This window comes from Balaenoptera borealis, assembly GCF_965194805.1.
Source record: "Balaenoptera borealis genome assembly, chromosome: 1".
Taxonomy (NCBI): Eukaryota; Metazoa; Chordata; class Mammalia; order Artiodactyla; family Balaenopteridae; genus Balaenoptera; species Balaenoptera borealis.
The window spans coordinates 150,117,116-150,133,843 of record NC_138860.1 but is presented as its reverse complement, the minus strand read 5'-3'; the positions used below and the strand labels follow the sequence as shown (position 1 = coordinate 150,133,843).

Sequence of the window (16,728 nt, the reverse complement as noted above, 5' to 3'; positions counted from 1 at the left end):
GTGTTCGTTGCATTGGGTCTTTGTTGCTGCGCGCAGGCTTTCTCTAGTTGGGGTGAGCGGGGGCTACTCTTCGTTGCGGTGCTCGGGCATTTCATTGCAGTGGCTTCTCTTGCTGTGGAGCACAGGCTCTAGGTGCACGGGCTTCAGTAGTTGTGGCACATGGGCTCAGTAGTTGTGGCTCGTGGGCTCTAGAGTGCAGGCTCAGTAGTTGTGGCACACGGGCTTAGTTGATCCGGGGGCATGTGGGATCTTCCCGGCCCAGGGCTCGAACCCATGTCCCCTGCATTGGCAGGCGGATTCTTAACCACTGCACCACCAGGGAAGTCCCAAGCTGCTTTTATAGGTTTTAATTTTGTGTAAACTCCATTAATATATTACCCAATTTTTCACACCAGAAACCCTTCATTCAATTATGTTAATATTTCCATGGTACTTTAGTATTTTAAAGACACGTTCATACACATCCCATTTATTCTTCACCGCCATTTTGTGAGGTAGTCGAGATAGAGGTTTAGCATTGGTTTTACAGATAAGAAAACTGAGAAGTTAATTTATTTGCCTAAGGACACACAGCTACTAAGTAGCAGAGCCAGGACTGACTGCAAGCCCAGTGCTCTTTTCATTATTAACTGAGCTTCTCTGTTTACCATATTATATTTCAAAACTAATGCTAGGGGCTTCCCTGGTGGCGCAGTGGTTGAGAATCTGCCTGCCAGTGCAGGGGACACGGTTTCGAGCCCTGGTCTGGGAAGATCCCACATGCCGCGGAGCAACTGGGCCCGTGAGCCACAATTACTGAGCCTGCGCGTCTGGAGCCTGTGCTCCGCAACAAGAGAGGCCGCGATAATGAGAGGCCCGCGCACCGCGATGAAGAGTGGCCCCCGCTTGCCACAACTAGAGAAAGCCCTCGCACAGAAACGAAGACCCAACACTGCCAAAAATAAATAAATAAATTAATTAATTAAAAAAACAAAACAAAACAAAAAAAAAACCTTAAAAAAATAAAAACAAACTAATGCTAGTAGTTTAGAGGAAAATAATGCAAAAGTATATCTTTGAGTTGTTGATTCCTATGATCTGCTCATCTGCTCAGTGATTACTGACCTGAATTTTTGTTTGGTTTCTTAGAATAGCTTTATTACATGAGCTAAGATGGAAGGGAAGGGGATTTATTTACCTTTGCAGGCCTTGATCTTTTTTAGATAGAAATCTAGCTCCTTGCCCTTTAACACACAGCCATTTGCCACACTGCCCAAGCCTTGAAGTGGTACATGAAAGAAGCTTGCCTTACCTGCATTTTTATTTGGTGTCTAGGGATCTCTGAAGAGTAGTTGGTGGGTTTTTTTTGGTTGTTGTTGTTTTTTCTGGCTGCGCCACATGGCATGTGGAATCTTGTTTCCCTGACCAGGGATCGAACCCACGCCCCCTGCAGTGGAAGCGCAGAGTCCTAACCACTGGACCGTCAAGGAATTCCCTAGTTGGTGGTTTTTTTTAAAAAGAAAAATAATTCCCCTCAGTCCATGCCAAATAATTCAAAAGATCTGTACCCTTGAGCACAATATGTCTGTGCCTTTGGTACTACCTTCTTGACCTTCTTCCTCATTCGTAAAATGATTGTATTTGGGGAAAGAAGGTAAAGGGATTAGATCAAACCTAAGGTTACATTAGGTGTTTATTCCTGGAAGTCTAACTTGGTTGAATCAGTAGTAAAAAATACAAGGGGGGAAAAAAACCCCATAAACTAAAAAGAGATTGTCCATGGAATACTACTAAAATGAGGAATCAAAGATTGTTCCAATATCTGAAGTTTCTTATATCCAAATGAACTCAAATGACATTTGTCTGCTTTTCAATCCCATTGTTTAATTTCAAGGCTAGACTTGGGACTTAATATTTCTCTCTAGACATATAGTCTCTTTCTCTAGGAGCAAATAAGTATTTTAAGTACACCTAATAATAAATTTGTGCTTGACTGTTCAGTTATTCATTCAACAAACATTTAGTGCCTACTACGTAGTAGGCATTATTGTTGGCTCTGGGAATACAGCAGTGAGCAAAACATAGTGTTTGTTCTATGGAGTTTATATTGTATAGTAGTAGCTAACATTATTGAGCATTTAATATATGCCAGTCACTGTTCTAAGTGTCTTTCACCTAAAATTTATTTAATTCTGACAACGATCCTGTGATGTAGGTACTCTTATTGTCTGTATTTTACAGATCAGGAAACTGAGGTATGGGGAGATTAAGTACTTATGCCTAAAGTTATATTGTTTTGTAAGTGGTAGAGCTGGCATTTTAATCCGGGCAGTCTGACTCCCAAGCCCATGCTTTTCACTGCAGTGTTACATAGTCCTTCAGAGAGATGTCAGTAAAAAAATTTATTTCTAATACTGAAATTGTCAAGTTTGTAATCTTTGTAGTCACCTGGTATCTGGTCCAATCTTTAGGAAAAAATCATCCAGGGTTACAAAAAAAAGGAGCACTGTCAGAGCCATTGCCTTCTATTGGAGGATCTGTCAGTCCTAGGAGCCTTTCAGGTAGGAGATGAGATTTTTGAGCCTGTCATATGAGTCGGAACTGAGACAACTACATAAAGTCAGGACCCTAACACCTAACAAAATGCCCACACCGTTGGTGAAAATGTAGACTAAAAAATATCTGCCTGATGGTGTAGGGAAACAAAGGAACTTATTTATCTTGACATGGTCTCTGGATGGGAAAATTCTCTCTTGAGAATTTACAATCATGAACCTTCTGCCCTGTGTGTCTGAAACTTGAATTTATATAACTTGTGCAAGATCATGACTATTAAGTGAGAAGGGAACATTTACTGAGTAATTACTCTGTTAGGCATTGTGCTGGGGGCTTTAAACACATTTTTGCCCTTCATCCTGACAATAGCATCATGAGATAAGTACTAATATTATCCCCATTCTACAAAGGACAGGACTGAGGATCAGAAGAGCTAGGTAATTTGCAGTCTAACAGCACTGAATTCAAATCTTGGTCCAGTATTCTTCCTGCTAAGCACAATGCCTCTGGAAGCATCACTTCATTTTTGTGCCTCAGCTTCCTTAACTGTAAAATGAAATTTGTAATATATTTCCTTTTACTTCCTTTTGCTTCATAAAGTTCCTTTTTTACTTCATAAAGTTATCAAATGAAATAAAGGATGTGAATTTGCTTTATTCACTGTAAGCTACTGTTACTGGCATCATCTGTAAGGTGTATTTTTCCTTTTAATTAAGCAAAAGAGAGACCTCATTATTCAGCAGTTTTGAAGTCCACAAGGTCTGTCTTGAGAAATTAAGGCAATCTTAATACTTTTTGTGTCAGATATTTCCTGAAGGAGTTTCATGAGGAGAAATAAAATGAATTTTGAGATAAGTTACCATCTAGTAACTTACTAATTCATTCAACTATTAATTTATTGGATGCATTTTTGAGGACTTTAGTTCCCAGATATAAAAGATGCCTGATCTATGAGGCTCTATTTCATTTTTTATCATACCAGCAACAGTGGAAGCCCCAGTCTCCTCCAACAGTAGACTACAATTGCAATATGTAGTCAGTTCTCAGTGTCCCCCACCTCCCCACTTGCTAGAAATAAGTAGCCCACTGCTCAGAATGCTGAAATGCTTCTTTGTCATGACCCTGGCAATATAGTCACAGAATGAAGCTTTTAAATATATAAAACAAAGCAACCAACAAATTATATAACTAAGTCACAGGGACGTGACTGAGTATGCCTCTAGCTGAGTATTGCATAGACGACTAAATACTTCAAGGAAGGAGAGTATAAGAAAGAAAATTTAAAATTTAGGAAGATTAAAAGAAAGCCATGAGAAGGTTAGTAAGAGCTAATGAGTATCAATGTGTGATTCCTCAGAGACTCCTTATGAAGAAGTCTGTCTGATACTTGGAAGTGTTACAAAGCTCCTACTAAATATGTACAATACAAATGTAGCTTGTTGGAATTCCAGTAATTTCTTGGAAGAGAGCTTTGTAATCAGTGCCTCAGCAATGTTGTCTTGAGTTGATAGTAGTTTTTTTTATTGTTACTAGTTTTGTATCTTAATTGTGAATTATCATTGATTTAACTTTATTTTTAATCTAGTGTGTGGTGATATAAATTTGCATTAATAGAACTTTTGACATAAAAATTTCCGAATTTAGACTTTGACAATGTATTATTATTCAAATAGGAAACATTCATTTTATTGTTAAAGCAGATGTCTGTAAAAGTCCCTTGTAGTAGTGATACTTCTTTGTTAATATGGTTCTCCACTGGAACTTGGGAACCAAGAGGGATGGGTAGGCGGTGAGGTTTTTTGCCCCACTTAAGTGGGCCATAGACAAAAAGCATTTGAAAACTACTAACTTTCCTTGAATTCATAGTCTTGAGGGGGAGACGGCCATCTAAACAAATAAGTTATATACAGTGGCAAATTGTAATAGAACTATATACAAAATGTAGTGTGATTAAATCTGTGTTTTGGGATATGAGGGACAGCTTCATGGAGGAGTGGACATATATACTGGCTCCTGTAGTGTGAGTAGGAATTTGATAGATGGACAGGTGGGGAAGGGCACTCTGAGGAGAGGGGACAGCATATATAAAGAAGGGGAGGTATGACTACCACTGGTAACATTCCTTCTCTGAACCTCAGCTTCCTCAACAAAAATAATCTCTTTTCTCCTTACTTCATAGAATCATAATGATTGTTTTGAAAAGGCTTTATAAATTGAAGTGCTAGACAGATGTTTAATGATGAAGGTTCTCATTATTACTTACTTTTTTTTTTTCTTTTCTTCAACATTTGAAAGCCTTCTGTGTCTCCCCTAGGAGGTGTCATTTCAAGACCTCTCCTAACCTCCTTTCAACTTAGTTGTTCTTTTCTTCAATGTTATTTGTTTTTTTCTTTTGTTTTGTTGTTACTTCAAGGTTCTGCTTTGTGACATCTAAAGACAGGAGCAGAAGAGCAGATATGTGTGTATATACCTAGCTTTAATAGCAGGAGAAATTCTTTAATTGCTTATGTATAACTATTTAAGCTGTGATCCATGTAGTTTAGTCTCAGAGTAGTGTCATAATCCATGGAACATAATCCTGCAGCCAAAAAGTCATTTTGTAGTAACTCAAAGTCTTTATTTGCAGATGTTTGAACATTGTAAAATAGAATAGAGTTCACAGATATGCTTCTTAAAATTCCCTTTTTATTTCCTATCTACTTCCCTTTATACATCATAGCTGGTCCCTTGCCTTTCCCCTGAAAACCCTGCCAAGACTCCTTTTCCAACCCAATCCACCATTATTAGATGGTAAAACCTCTGGAGAATGTAAGACTGGGAAAGGGTATAGGAGCAGTGGTAAGAAGTTACATTATGGCCAATTTAGGAAAAATAAAAGTGTGTGTATATGTGTGTATATAAATACACAAGCACATGTTTTCATTCAAAATTAAGATAGTTTTATTGAGTCTAATAAAAAATGTCTTTACTAGTTTGAATACATATATTATTGAAAAGTATGGCTATCATTGATTCAGTTGACACTGATTTTTGGTTATCCTCTAATATTTGAAAAGCAGAAACATGAATATAGCTTTATTTACATTTCCACAAATTTTTACTTTTATCTTTTTTCATTTTTAATAATTTGATAATTTAGAAAACTATATGAAACATTTATGTAAGCCATGGAACATGGTAAACAAATATCTAAAGAGCAGCATCCAACTTAAGAAATAGAAGATAACCACTGCCATTTTTTCCCTTGTGTGCCCCATTCTTCTATGCCACTTCCACCCACCCCCAAGGTATCCAAGGTATTCACTATCCGTTTTGTTTTTTTTTTTTGGGGCCTTGCCAAACCTACGCCCCCTGCATTGGAAGCTCGGACTCTTTAACTACTGGACCGCCAGGGAAGTCCTGTCAACCATCCTTTTTTATTTTAAATCTTTCCCTTGCTCTTTTCTATAGATTTATCATAACATATTTTTTAGTTTAGAGGTAGCTTTATAATCTTCTGAAATAACTTTTCAGGCAATATCATTTCCTATGCCTGTATAGATGTTTAAGTGAAATCCTGCTGCATGTACAGTTTTTATTTTGCTTAGACTAACTTTATTCTTAGCATTTTACTGTCTTTAAAAGTTATTTAGAAACATACATATTGCTATGTAATTATCTATGGAGTTGATATACCATAATTTGCTTGCCATTTCCCCCCTGTTTTAGACATTTCTATATGTGGGTTTATTTTAGGGGGGGTCAGAAAAACTGATTAATCACTTTGTGTAAATACCTTTGTTAATATCTCTGATTATTTCCCTTTTCTTGTTTTTTTTTGGGTTTTTTTGGTAAATTCTTAGAATAAGTACTGGATTCAGAGACTGGGTGTTTTTAAGATTGTAATTAAGTCTTTTCTATCCAGAAAAATTGTGCCAGTTTATACTTTGACCAGCAGTATTTGAGAGGACTAATCTGGGTACACTTGATTTGAATGATTCACAATGTCAGGATTATATCCTGTTCTAGAAAACACTGTGTTAACCAAAAAAATTAAATAAAGGGCTGTGCTGTTCTTTCAGACTGGTGGTGTTTTTGCTGTTTTCCATAGGATATTTTTTCAGCCATTGTTCAGGGACCATGTCATTCTGCCTGCTGTACATGTGATAGTTAATTACAGGGCTTAGTTATCGCTTCTGATCACTTCCCCTGAGAATTTATCTATTCTTATGACTCCACTGTCACCAGTAGGGGATGATATTTTAATCTGTATATTCAGCTGAATTCTCTCACAGAAGCATTATTAGTTCCTTTTCTGTACTTGCGTAAGCAGGCAGACTCTCCACGGCCTTAACAAATTCCCCTGAAGAAATAATTCCTTGCCTTGTCTTCTTATCAGTCTTGTCAGTGACCTCATGGGAGTATTAATTACTATTTCATTTTTTATTTTTATTTTCTAACTTTTTATTTTGACAACTTCAGACTTATAAAAAGTTGCAAAAATAACACTAAGAATTCTCATGTAGACATTCACCCAAATTCCCCGAATGTTAGCATTTTATCCTGTGTGCTTAACTGTACTCTTTACACACACACACACACACACACACACACACACACACACACACACACACACACACACACACACACGTATTTACCCCTGGTTAACTACTACTTTAAATCATGGAGGTTTTGTTTTGTTTTTTTTTAAATCTCGACTTTTCCTTCCTCTACCCTTTTCCCTCCTTCATCTGAATGGCCTATATGGGATAGGAAAAAGGACATGGTATTTGGAATTAAATACTTCGGTTCAAAGGCCCAATTCTGCCACATTTTTAACTAGATGAACTTGGGTACACTGTTCTTTCTGATCTCCAGTCTCCTCATATACAAAATGGTGTCTATTATACCAGCTCCACAAAACTGTTGTGAGGGCTAAATGCGCTAATGTGTGTCAAAAGTGTGCTGTATGAATGCTGGTCAGTCCTTCAGAGAATACTCGTGTATCTAGTACAGTGACGGGCTTTGTGCTAAGTGCTGGGGATTCGGAAAAAATCAGCATCTATTTCCTATTTGGTCACTTACTGTATTTTGTCAATTCTTCCTTTGAATTATTTTTCACTTTTTTTTTTATTTTTTTATTTTTTATTTTTGTTTTTTATTTTTTTTATATATATTTTTTTATTTTTCACTTCTGATTTTTTTTCCATTTTCTTTGCTTCTACCCTAATCTATAGCATTATCGCCTCATGTGTGAGTCACTGCAACAACCAACAGGTCTCCAAGTTGTTTTTTGGCATTTATGTCAGTGACAAACTAATAATTGTCCTGAGGTATGGTACAGTATAGTGGAAAAGATATGGACTTCATAATCAGTAGACCTAGGTTTGCATCTTTGCCCCAGTTCTTACAAATACTATGACTCTGGACAAGTATCTTTACCACTATTCTAATTTGAACTCGTTCTTTTTTTCTTTTAACAGGGAAATATCAGGGAGTGTTTTGGCTGCTAAGGATATACAGAAAGGATTAATATGTTCCTTGAACTTGAACAGCATCATGGTCTAGTGGGGGAGACAGATACAGTCATAAGTAACTACGGTGTAACATAGAATTATAAAAGAAAACTAGCTTTGGAGTCAGATATAAAGGGCAGCTTATGTAGTGGTAAAAGCACAGACTTAACTCTAGAATCAGATTGCCTGGGGTCTAATCCTGGCTCTGGCACTTATTAGCTGTATCATCTTGGGCAAATTAATAAACCCCTTAAAGCCTCAGTGTCTTCATCTTCATAGAATGGGGATACTGATAGAACTTACAGAATTTTAATGAGAAGTAAATGAAATTATATATGTAATGTACTTAGCATAGTTTATTGCATATAGCACATAGCATATGTTAACAAATAATGATGCCAATAATTATGATTATGATATTATTATAGTATAGTGGCTTAAGAGCTTAAAAATATAAGCTTTGGCCTCATTTTTGAGTTGGAGTTCCAGTTTATCAACGTGCTAGCCATGTGTATATGGGGAAGATATTTAACCTAAACCTCAGTTTCCTCATTAAAATGCATATTGTAATGGTGCTTGATTCATAGAATCTAGAAATTGAAAGAGCTCATGTATCTAAAGAGCTCTGACCCAGGACCTGAGACATAGTGTTTCGTGAATGATAACTCTTGTAATTTTTATTCTTGCTCTGCCATCTGCTGGCTGTGTTATCTTTCATAGTAAATTAATTTTTCTGAGCCTTAGTTTACCTACTTTGTTCAAAACAAGGTTGTCTGGAAGATTGCAAGTATATATAAAGTTGCTGGATTGGTGCCTGGTACCACACAACTGTCATTCAGTACATAATAGCTAGTAGTTAATGGTGCAGATTAATTACCCAGGTGCTGAGGGTCAAATTAATTCTGCCCTGGAAATTAGGAAAGATATTCACAGAACTGAATGTTGAAGGATGTGTGAGATTTTGCCACATAGAAGGACTAATCTAAAAAAAGGCTCAGAGGTGTGAAAGTGCCTGTTACAGTGCTTAGGAAGTGATGGTAAATAGTAGGTTGCTTTAGGGAACACTCAGTTTAGTGTATCTAGTAGGTAGCATGTTTGGAGGGAGAAGGGAAAAGTAGAAAATGCTAGAAAGGAAGGTTGGAGCCAGTTAGTAAAACGTTTTGAATACCTTACTGAATTGTTTACACTTTATTCTTTAGGTCTCTGTTTTTCCAACTTCTAACAGCAGAGGTAACTAAATTTGCTGTGGGATAGAAAAGGGAATTACTTGAAACCAGTGTTACAAACAGGAATTTCTTGGTAATCTTGTGTTTTATCTTAAAATTCATGTAGTGTTTGCCTTTTACATAATATATTTGTTTCAGTACAAAAATATTTTAAGTTATTTACTGGTTGCATAACTTGATTCCCTCTCCTCCAACCTCCCATACTCTCATCCCCTCAAATAAGCTTCTAGTGTGTTTGCTATTCTAAAATGTGCGAAGTTAATACTGTAGCTTTAGTCCCCTGGCACACCTCTGCTAGGAACCCCTTGAATGTGTTCCCAGCATGAGAACTGTGCTTCTAGATGATATGGAGCCTTTGAAATTTTTTTTAGGAGAGTGTTAGGATAAAAGCTATGCAGTGAAGAGCTGGGTTGGTCCAGATTGAGTAGAAACCATTTCAATTAATTAGAAAGAACTTTCCTGTTTGTTCTTCCTAGAAATTGTTTAGTCTTTGAACTGTGTGGATTTCCTTATGATCCAAATGAAATCAGACTTGACCTTCTCTCCTTTCTGCTTTTTTTAGTAGGAACTTTGTTTTTACTTTGCCTAGGGTATGCCTAATTGGTGAAGGGAAAAATCTCTCTGAGCAGGAATTTCCAAGAGATGAATTGTTTAGACACGGAATTCCAGCTTCTGCTTTATCCTTTCTTTGTTAATCCTCCTGTGCTGCTGCTATGTGTTTAAAAATAAGGGGAATTCCCTGACAGTCCAGTTGTTAGGACTCGGCACTTTCACTGCCATGGCCCGGGTTCAACCCCTAGTTAGGGAACTAAGATGCTGCAAGCTGCAGCACGGCTTCTACTACTACTACTACTAAAATAGGAAATACTGATCTCTCAATACTTCTGTGTTAGCTTAAAGTACTGGAATTTGCAGAGTCACAGATGGCAGTATAGTTTTTGGAGTAGCTCTCAGATAATCTGAGTACAGTTCTAGTCCTGTCCTTGGCTTGATATATAATGTCTCTGTTTTCTTCTTTAAATGGAGATGATTATCCTTGTTCACATCACAGACCTTTGAGTATCAGGTGAGATAACATATTTAGAATTTGTATATAAAGTTGAAAAGGTAGTATATTATGGTGGATAAGGGCATAAGCTCTTGGAGCTACATTTCCTGGGTTTGAATCCTGCCTCTGACCCTTACAAGCTCTGTGTTTCCAGACGCACTGCCATTATTCTAAGTTCTTTGGTTCCTGTTTTATCTCATTGAATCCTCACAGTAACTTTATGAAGTAGGTATTATTATTATCTACATTATAAGATGAGAAAACTTAGGAGCAGAAAGGATAGGTAACTTGTGTAATGTCACACAGTTAGTAAATGAGAAGTTGGGATTTGCACTCTAGCTCCAAAGCCCAGGTGGATTAACTATTAGGCACATGTACTTCCCAATAGAAGAGCAGCTGACTAGAAAAGTCTTATGCTTACTAATAGGAATTAACATAGAGATAAGGGGAAGTTTTCTTTGAAAAGGAAAAATTTGTGGGGTCTAAAAACCTGTTTTTGTTTGTGGACATATTTTATCAATCGGAAAAAAATTTTTTAGAATGATTAATTAAATATTATAAATGTCCATATGTTACTACCTGGGTTTGTTCTGTTAAAATGACTTCTAAAAATTATGTACTCAGAAGGTTTAGATGTCTCCCCTCTGATAGTTACCCAACTTTCATTTATTTTCTCTTTTGGAAAATAAATAGATCATTTTGAAACTTACCAACGGAGGTCAAAGGGCATCTTGTTTCATCTGGGTGATGAATTTTAGACATTTAGAAAGGTGGTACAATGAAGAGTAGAAAAAGCAGAAAGAATTCATACTTAGAACACAGGAAATAAGACAGAATAGGCAAAGTTCTGTGATGCAGAAGTTGAATTTGAAGAATTACTTCCTCTGAACTTTTTCTTATGTGTCCTAGCTACACCTAGCTGCAGAGGATACAGAGATATATAGTCTTTGTTACAAGTGGTCCTGTGCCCAGGTAAAAATAAAAGGTTTTATTAACATGGAAGAAAAGAAGAACAAGTTTTAGGGTTGGCAGCTCACAGTCTCTGCTTCATTGGGCCAACCATTTAACTTTTGTGAAGTCTGTTTCCTCATCTTAAAAAATAATGTCTTTGTTGTCCATCTTCCTCAGTTATTACAATATCAAATGTGTCAATGTGAAAGCGCTTTGTAAACTGTAAAGTATGTAACCATTTTAATAACTTAAAAATTTTATTTATTTATTTATTTTTTGGGTGCATTGGGCCTTCGTTGCTGCACGCGGGCTTTCTCTAGTTGTGGTGAGCAGGGGCTACTCTTTCTTGCGGTGCGCAGGCTTCTCATTGCAGTGGCTTCTCTTGTTGGGGAGCATAGGCTCTAGGCGTGCGGGCTTCAGTAATTGTGGCACATGGGCTCAGTAGTCATGGCACGCGAGCTCTAGAGCGCAGGCTTAGTAGTTGTGGCTCACGGACTTAGTTGCTCCGCAGAATGTGGGATCTTCCCGGGCCAGGGATCGAGCCCGTGTCCCCTGCTTGGCAGGTGGATTCTTAACCACTGCGCCACCAGGGAAGTCCCAATGCTATTTTAAATGGAATTGTTTCCTTAATTTCATTTTCATATTTTTCATTGTAAGTGAATAGAAATATAGGTATTTTTATATATTGATCTTATATCCTATAACCATGATGAACTTGTTTTTGGTTTTTCTTTTTCAGATCTGATAGTTTTTTTGGTGTGAATTCCTTAGGATTTTCTTTTGCAAAATTATGTTACCTGCAAATAGAGACAGTTTTACTTTTCCTTTCCAATCTGTATGCTTTTTATTTCTTTTTTTCTTTTTCTTTCTTTTTGGTTTTCTTTTTTTTTTTTTGCCTAATTCTAGGACCTTTAGTACAATGTTGAATTGAAGTGGTGAGAGCAGATTTCTTTGTCTTATTCCTGATTTTAGGGGGAAAGTATTCAGACTTTCAACATTAAGTATGATACTAATTGGGTTTTTCATGGATGACCTTTATCAGGTTGAGGAAGTTCTATAAACTATGTATTTTTTAAAACTTACCTTTTAAAAAAAATTTTATTTATTTATTTATTTATTTGGTTGCTCCAGGTCTTAGTTGTGGCTCATGGACTCCTTAGTTGCAGCTCACAGGCTCCTTAGTTGCAGCTTGCTGGCTCCTTAGTAGCTGCTCCAGGGCTCCTTGGTTGTGGCTCGCCAGCTCCTCAGTTGCAGCAGGCGAGCTTCTTAGTTGCGGCTCATGGGCTCCTTAGTTGTGGCATGTGAACTCTTAGTTGCGACATGCATGTGGGATCTAGTTCCCTGACCAGGGATCGAACCCGGGCCCTCTGCATTGGGAGTGCGGAGTCTTACGCGCTGGACCACCAGGGAAGGCCCAAAACTTACCTTTTATTATAAGTATTTTTCTATTGATTAATATATCTTTGAACTATAATTTTTTTTTTAATTTATTTATTTTTATGGTTGTGTTGGGTCTTCATTTCTGTGTGAGGGCTTTCTCTAGTTGTGGCAAGCGGGGGCCACTCTTCATCGCGGTGCGCGGGCCTCTCACTATTGCGGCCTCTCTTGTTGCGGAGCACAGGCTCCAGACGCGCAGGCTCAGTAATTGTGGCTCACGGGCCCAGTTGCTCTGCGGCATGTGGGATCCTCCCAGACCAGGGCTCGAACCCATGTCCCCTGCATTGGCAGGCAGACTCTCAACCACTGCGCCACCAGGGAAGCCCTGAACTATAATTTTTAATGGCTGCATATTATTCAGCCATTAAAACATCACATGTGTAGTATAATATGATTAAGAGTTGTGTTCCTGAGTCAGGTTTTAATTTGAAGCTACACTTTGTCACTTACTGTGTGTAGAATACTGAGAAAGATGTTAGTTTTCTGAGCCAGTTTTCAGTTATGCAAAAATGAAGATAATCCTTCACTGCTTTGAAAAGTAGGGTTAAGGAATAAATGAAATAATGGATAATTCATGTTAAACACTCAGCAGAGTCATATAGAAAGCACCTAACGGATGGTAGCTACTATAATTATATTTTAGTTATATTATTGTTGTTGGGGACACTTAAAGTGTTTATTTCTGTAATTAAAACCCTTATACTTAATCTTTGTGCTTATTTGATTAGTTCTTTATTCCTCAGATTGGAATAACTGGGTTAACCTTTTTCTTTTTTGAGGATAACACCTATAGCACATTCTTTTACCCAAATAAACTGATCATATTTGAACTATTAGGTTGGGTTAGGAATTTTGTGGGAGATTAAGTTGGAAAGTAAATTGGGGCTAGATTTTGGAGGGACTCAGGCATCGTCATTCTAACAATCTAAGAATTCTGTCTTTTGTCTTCAGCCCCATGAAGTCCATTGACATTTTGAGCAGTGGAGGGTAATTTAGGGCTGGTAATTTAGGAAGATTAATCTGCTGTGCCTCTGAAGGTCTTCCCTGACCATCCTTGACTGATTAGGGTACTCTGCTATGTGCTTATGTGACTACCCAATATATCCTCTATATTTAGTATTTAATAGATTTTATGTAAATATTTGTTTAAATGTTTCTCTTTTCCTGCTTCTTGAGAACATAGACCACATGTTGTATTCCCACTGCCTAACATGGTATCTAGCACAAGATAGACATTTGAATAAAAGTACTTGCTGAACAAGGAAATGAATATTTTGTTCTCCACTTCTCTGGAAACTAACTTGTTGGCTTTTGTTTTCCCTTTGTTTCTTGCTGGGATCCAAGGAGGAGGCATCTCCTTATTCCTTACTTGATATCTGCTTGAATTTCCTGACTACTCACCTTGAGAAGTTCTGCTCAGCAAGGCAAGATGGAACACTGTGTCTGCAGGAACCTGGAGTATTCCCACAGGAGGTGGCTGATCGGCTGCTTCAGACCATGGCTTTTCATGGTAAGAAATGAAATAAATAGAGGAAACAAAAATTGTGTGCTGTTAATTGGCATTGGATTTTGAAGTGCTACTGTGGCCATTTAATGATTTTTGTAGAAATAACAGAAAATCCTAATTCTAGGAAAAGGAATTCATTTATTTTTGCCAATCCTGCCACTTACTTTATAATTTGTGATAAGCATTTTTCTTTTCTAATGTGGCAAATCATTTTTTTGTTTGTTTCTTCTATTCTGTTGTTTTGAGAAGCCATTCTCAGGGCAAAAATAACTTCTCTTCCAAAATAGCAGTTTAGAAGTCTGCTGGTCTAAAACACCTTACATTACCATTTGGCAGCAGGAAAATCAATAAATAAATACTACTATGGAAAAACTAGTTTCTGCTTTTGACCTTTGAAATGGGAATCATACCTAATTTATTACTTCTCTTTTCAAAAACAAATTCTGAAAATAAATTATGAAAGATTTATCTGTGAAATTCTGGTTATGTATATTGATAATTTTTGTTACCTCTATATAAGTTTTAAGCTGAAAGAGATATAATGCCTTTATATATTTAGGGTGTATAAACTCTTACAAGTAAGAAACACAATTTTCCCACAACTATAAAATAGAATGAAAATGTGGCAGTAATGATAATTATCATTTACTGATTGCCTCTTGCATGTAATAATGCCAGGTATTTTATATGCTTTTCTTGAATTTGACTTTTCTCAAAAACCTATAATGTAGCTATTTTTATCCAATTTATATACAGGTAAGGAAACTGAGGTTCAGAGATGTAACTTGTTAAGAGTCACAGTGTTAATCAATGTCGTGGTTCAAATGCAGATCTGTTTGATCCTAAATCTATGCTCTTTTCACTGCCACACAACCTTCCTACACCTACATTAGAGGTATTCCTGCTCCTAGATGCCTGATGACGGTATACACTTTTGTTGTGACTTTAAATATGTATATACACACAGACACATACACATCTATTGGGTTGGCCAAAACATCTTACGAAAAACCCGAACGAACTTTTTGGACAATCCAATAACAGAAATATATTTATAAATATTATATTTTATTAAATATTAAATATAAGTATATAAATTTATTATGTATACTTAAAGTCACAGCAAAAGTGTATACCATTATCTGGCACATATATATATATATATATATAGAGAGAGAGAGAGAGAGAGAGGGAGGGAGGGAGGGAAGGAGGAGAGCGAACACAAATGCAGATAATGCATTCCAAGGAAAGGTGGGAGAAATAAGGCTGTAATTGAGGTATTTTGGAATAATTTAGGGAAGAAGAAGACATCTACATTCCTTGGTTTTCACTAAGCTGCTCAAGTCTGTAGTGTCTTTGAATTCTTCCAACCTGCCAAAGGAACTAGGGTAAATTTCAATAGATACTATCCATGTTAAAGTTAAAGGTCCCTTACAAAGCTGCACAACAGTTTAAGAGATCATGCCAGTGCTAACATTTCTTTCTGGTCTCAATTTAATGATTACACTTACCCAGCTCAATTTAAATATTTATATATATAACTAGTCTTGTCAATCAAAAGAATAAATGTTAACTGAAGTTTTAACTTTGCCAGATTCCTTTTGAAATATGACTACTATTGGTTAATAATAGCAGCTAACATTTATTGAATGCTTATTATATACCAGGGACTGTGGCAAATGCTTTATATGGATAAAATAATGAAAGTAGTTTTTAAGTAAATGTAACTAAATAATTGTCCTCCAGAGTAATGTCTTGGGGAGGTTATATGCTTGATCAAAATGTGTTTTCTACCTCTTTTTTTCAAACTGCCTTCAGATGAGGAAAGAGAGTCAGAGAAACAATGTGCTGCCCCCATTTGTGTTTCCCCAATGTGATTACCTGCCTTTTTCACCAAAAAGTGTTCTGAATTATTTAATCTCTTTGTAAAAATCATATCCACCTTCAGTCAGGAGTGGATACTGCTAATATGCAAAAGAACAAATTTTTGTCACAATTTAAGAAAGTTGTTTGATAAATGTTTGTGTGTTTGAAAATTTTCATAATAAAATGGGAAAAAAGTTCTGTGAATTTCTTTTTTCTTTTTTTTGCTGTGCCACGCGGCTTGTGGGATCCTAGTTTCCTGACCAGGGATCAAACCCAGGCCCCCTGCAGTGAGAGCGTGGAGTCCTAACCACTGGACTGCCAGGGAATTCCCTATGAATGCTTTTAAAATTGATAATATATTTTTTTCTAATAGCCTAATGATTTTAAATAATAATTTATTTACATTAAAATTTTTTTACTTATTCACCTGATTCAAAGGATTAATGATATTGGTGGCAATCCTTATTAAAATAAGACTGATACTAAAGAGTTTTACTTATTTGGTTCTGTGATTCTCTTGTCATAATCTTTGTTCATTGTGTCTGTTGTCTCAAAGCTAAAAATCTTCCAGGAAATGTGTGGATAAAAGCTAGGAATCAGAATAAGAATTTTACCACCTAATGATAATGCTATTTAGCTATTATGAATATAATATCTAACTAT

At 36.6% G+C, this 16,728-nt stretch overlaps 1 protein-coding gene across 2 annotated transcripts in view; it reads left to right on the top strand.

Moving 5' to 3' along the window:
- ZYG11B (zyg-11 family member B, cell cycle regulator) overlaps positions 1 to 16,728 on the top strand; it is a 74,196-nt gene that overhangs the window by 8,928 nt on the left and 48,540 nt on the right. For both annotated transcript variants that reach the window (XM_082370852.1, XM_082370851.1), the window contains exon 2: positions 14,037 to 14,202. In XM_082370852.1, coding sequence (XP_082226978.1) covers positions 14,037 to 14,202 — 166 coding nt within the window. The remainder of the gene's footprint in view (positions 1 to 14,036; positions 14,203 to 16,728) is intronic.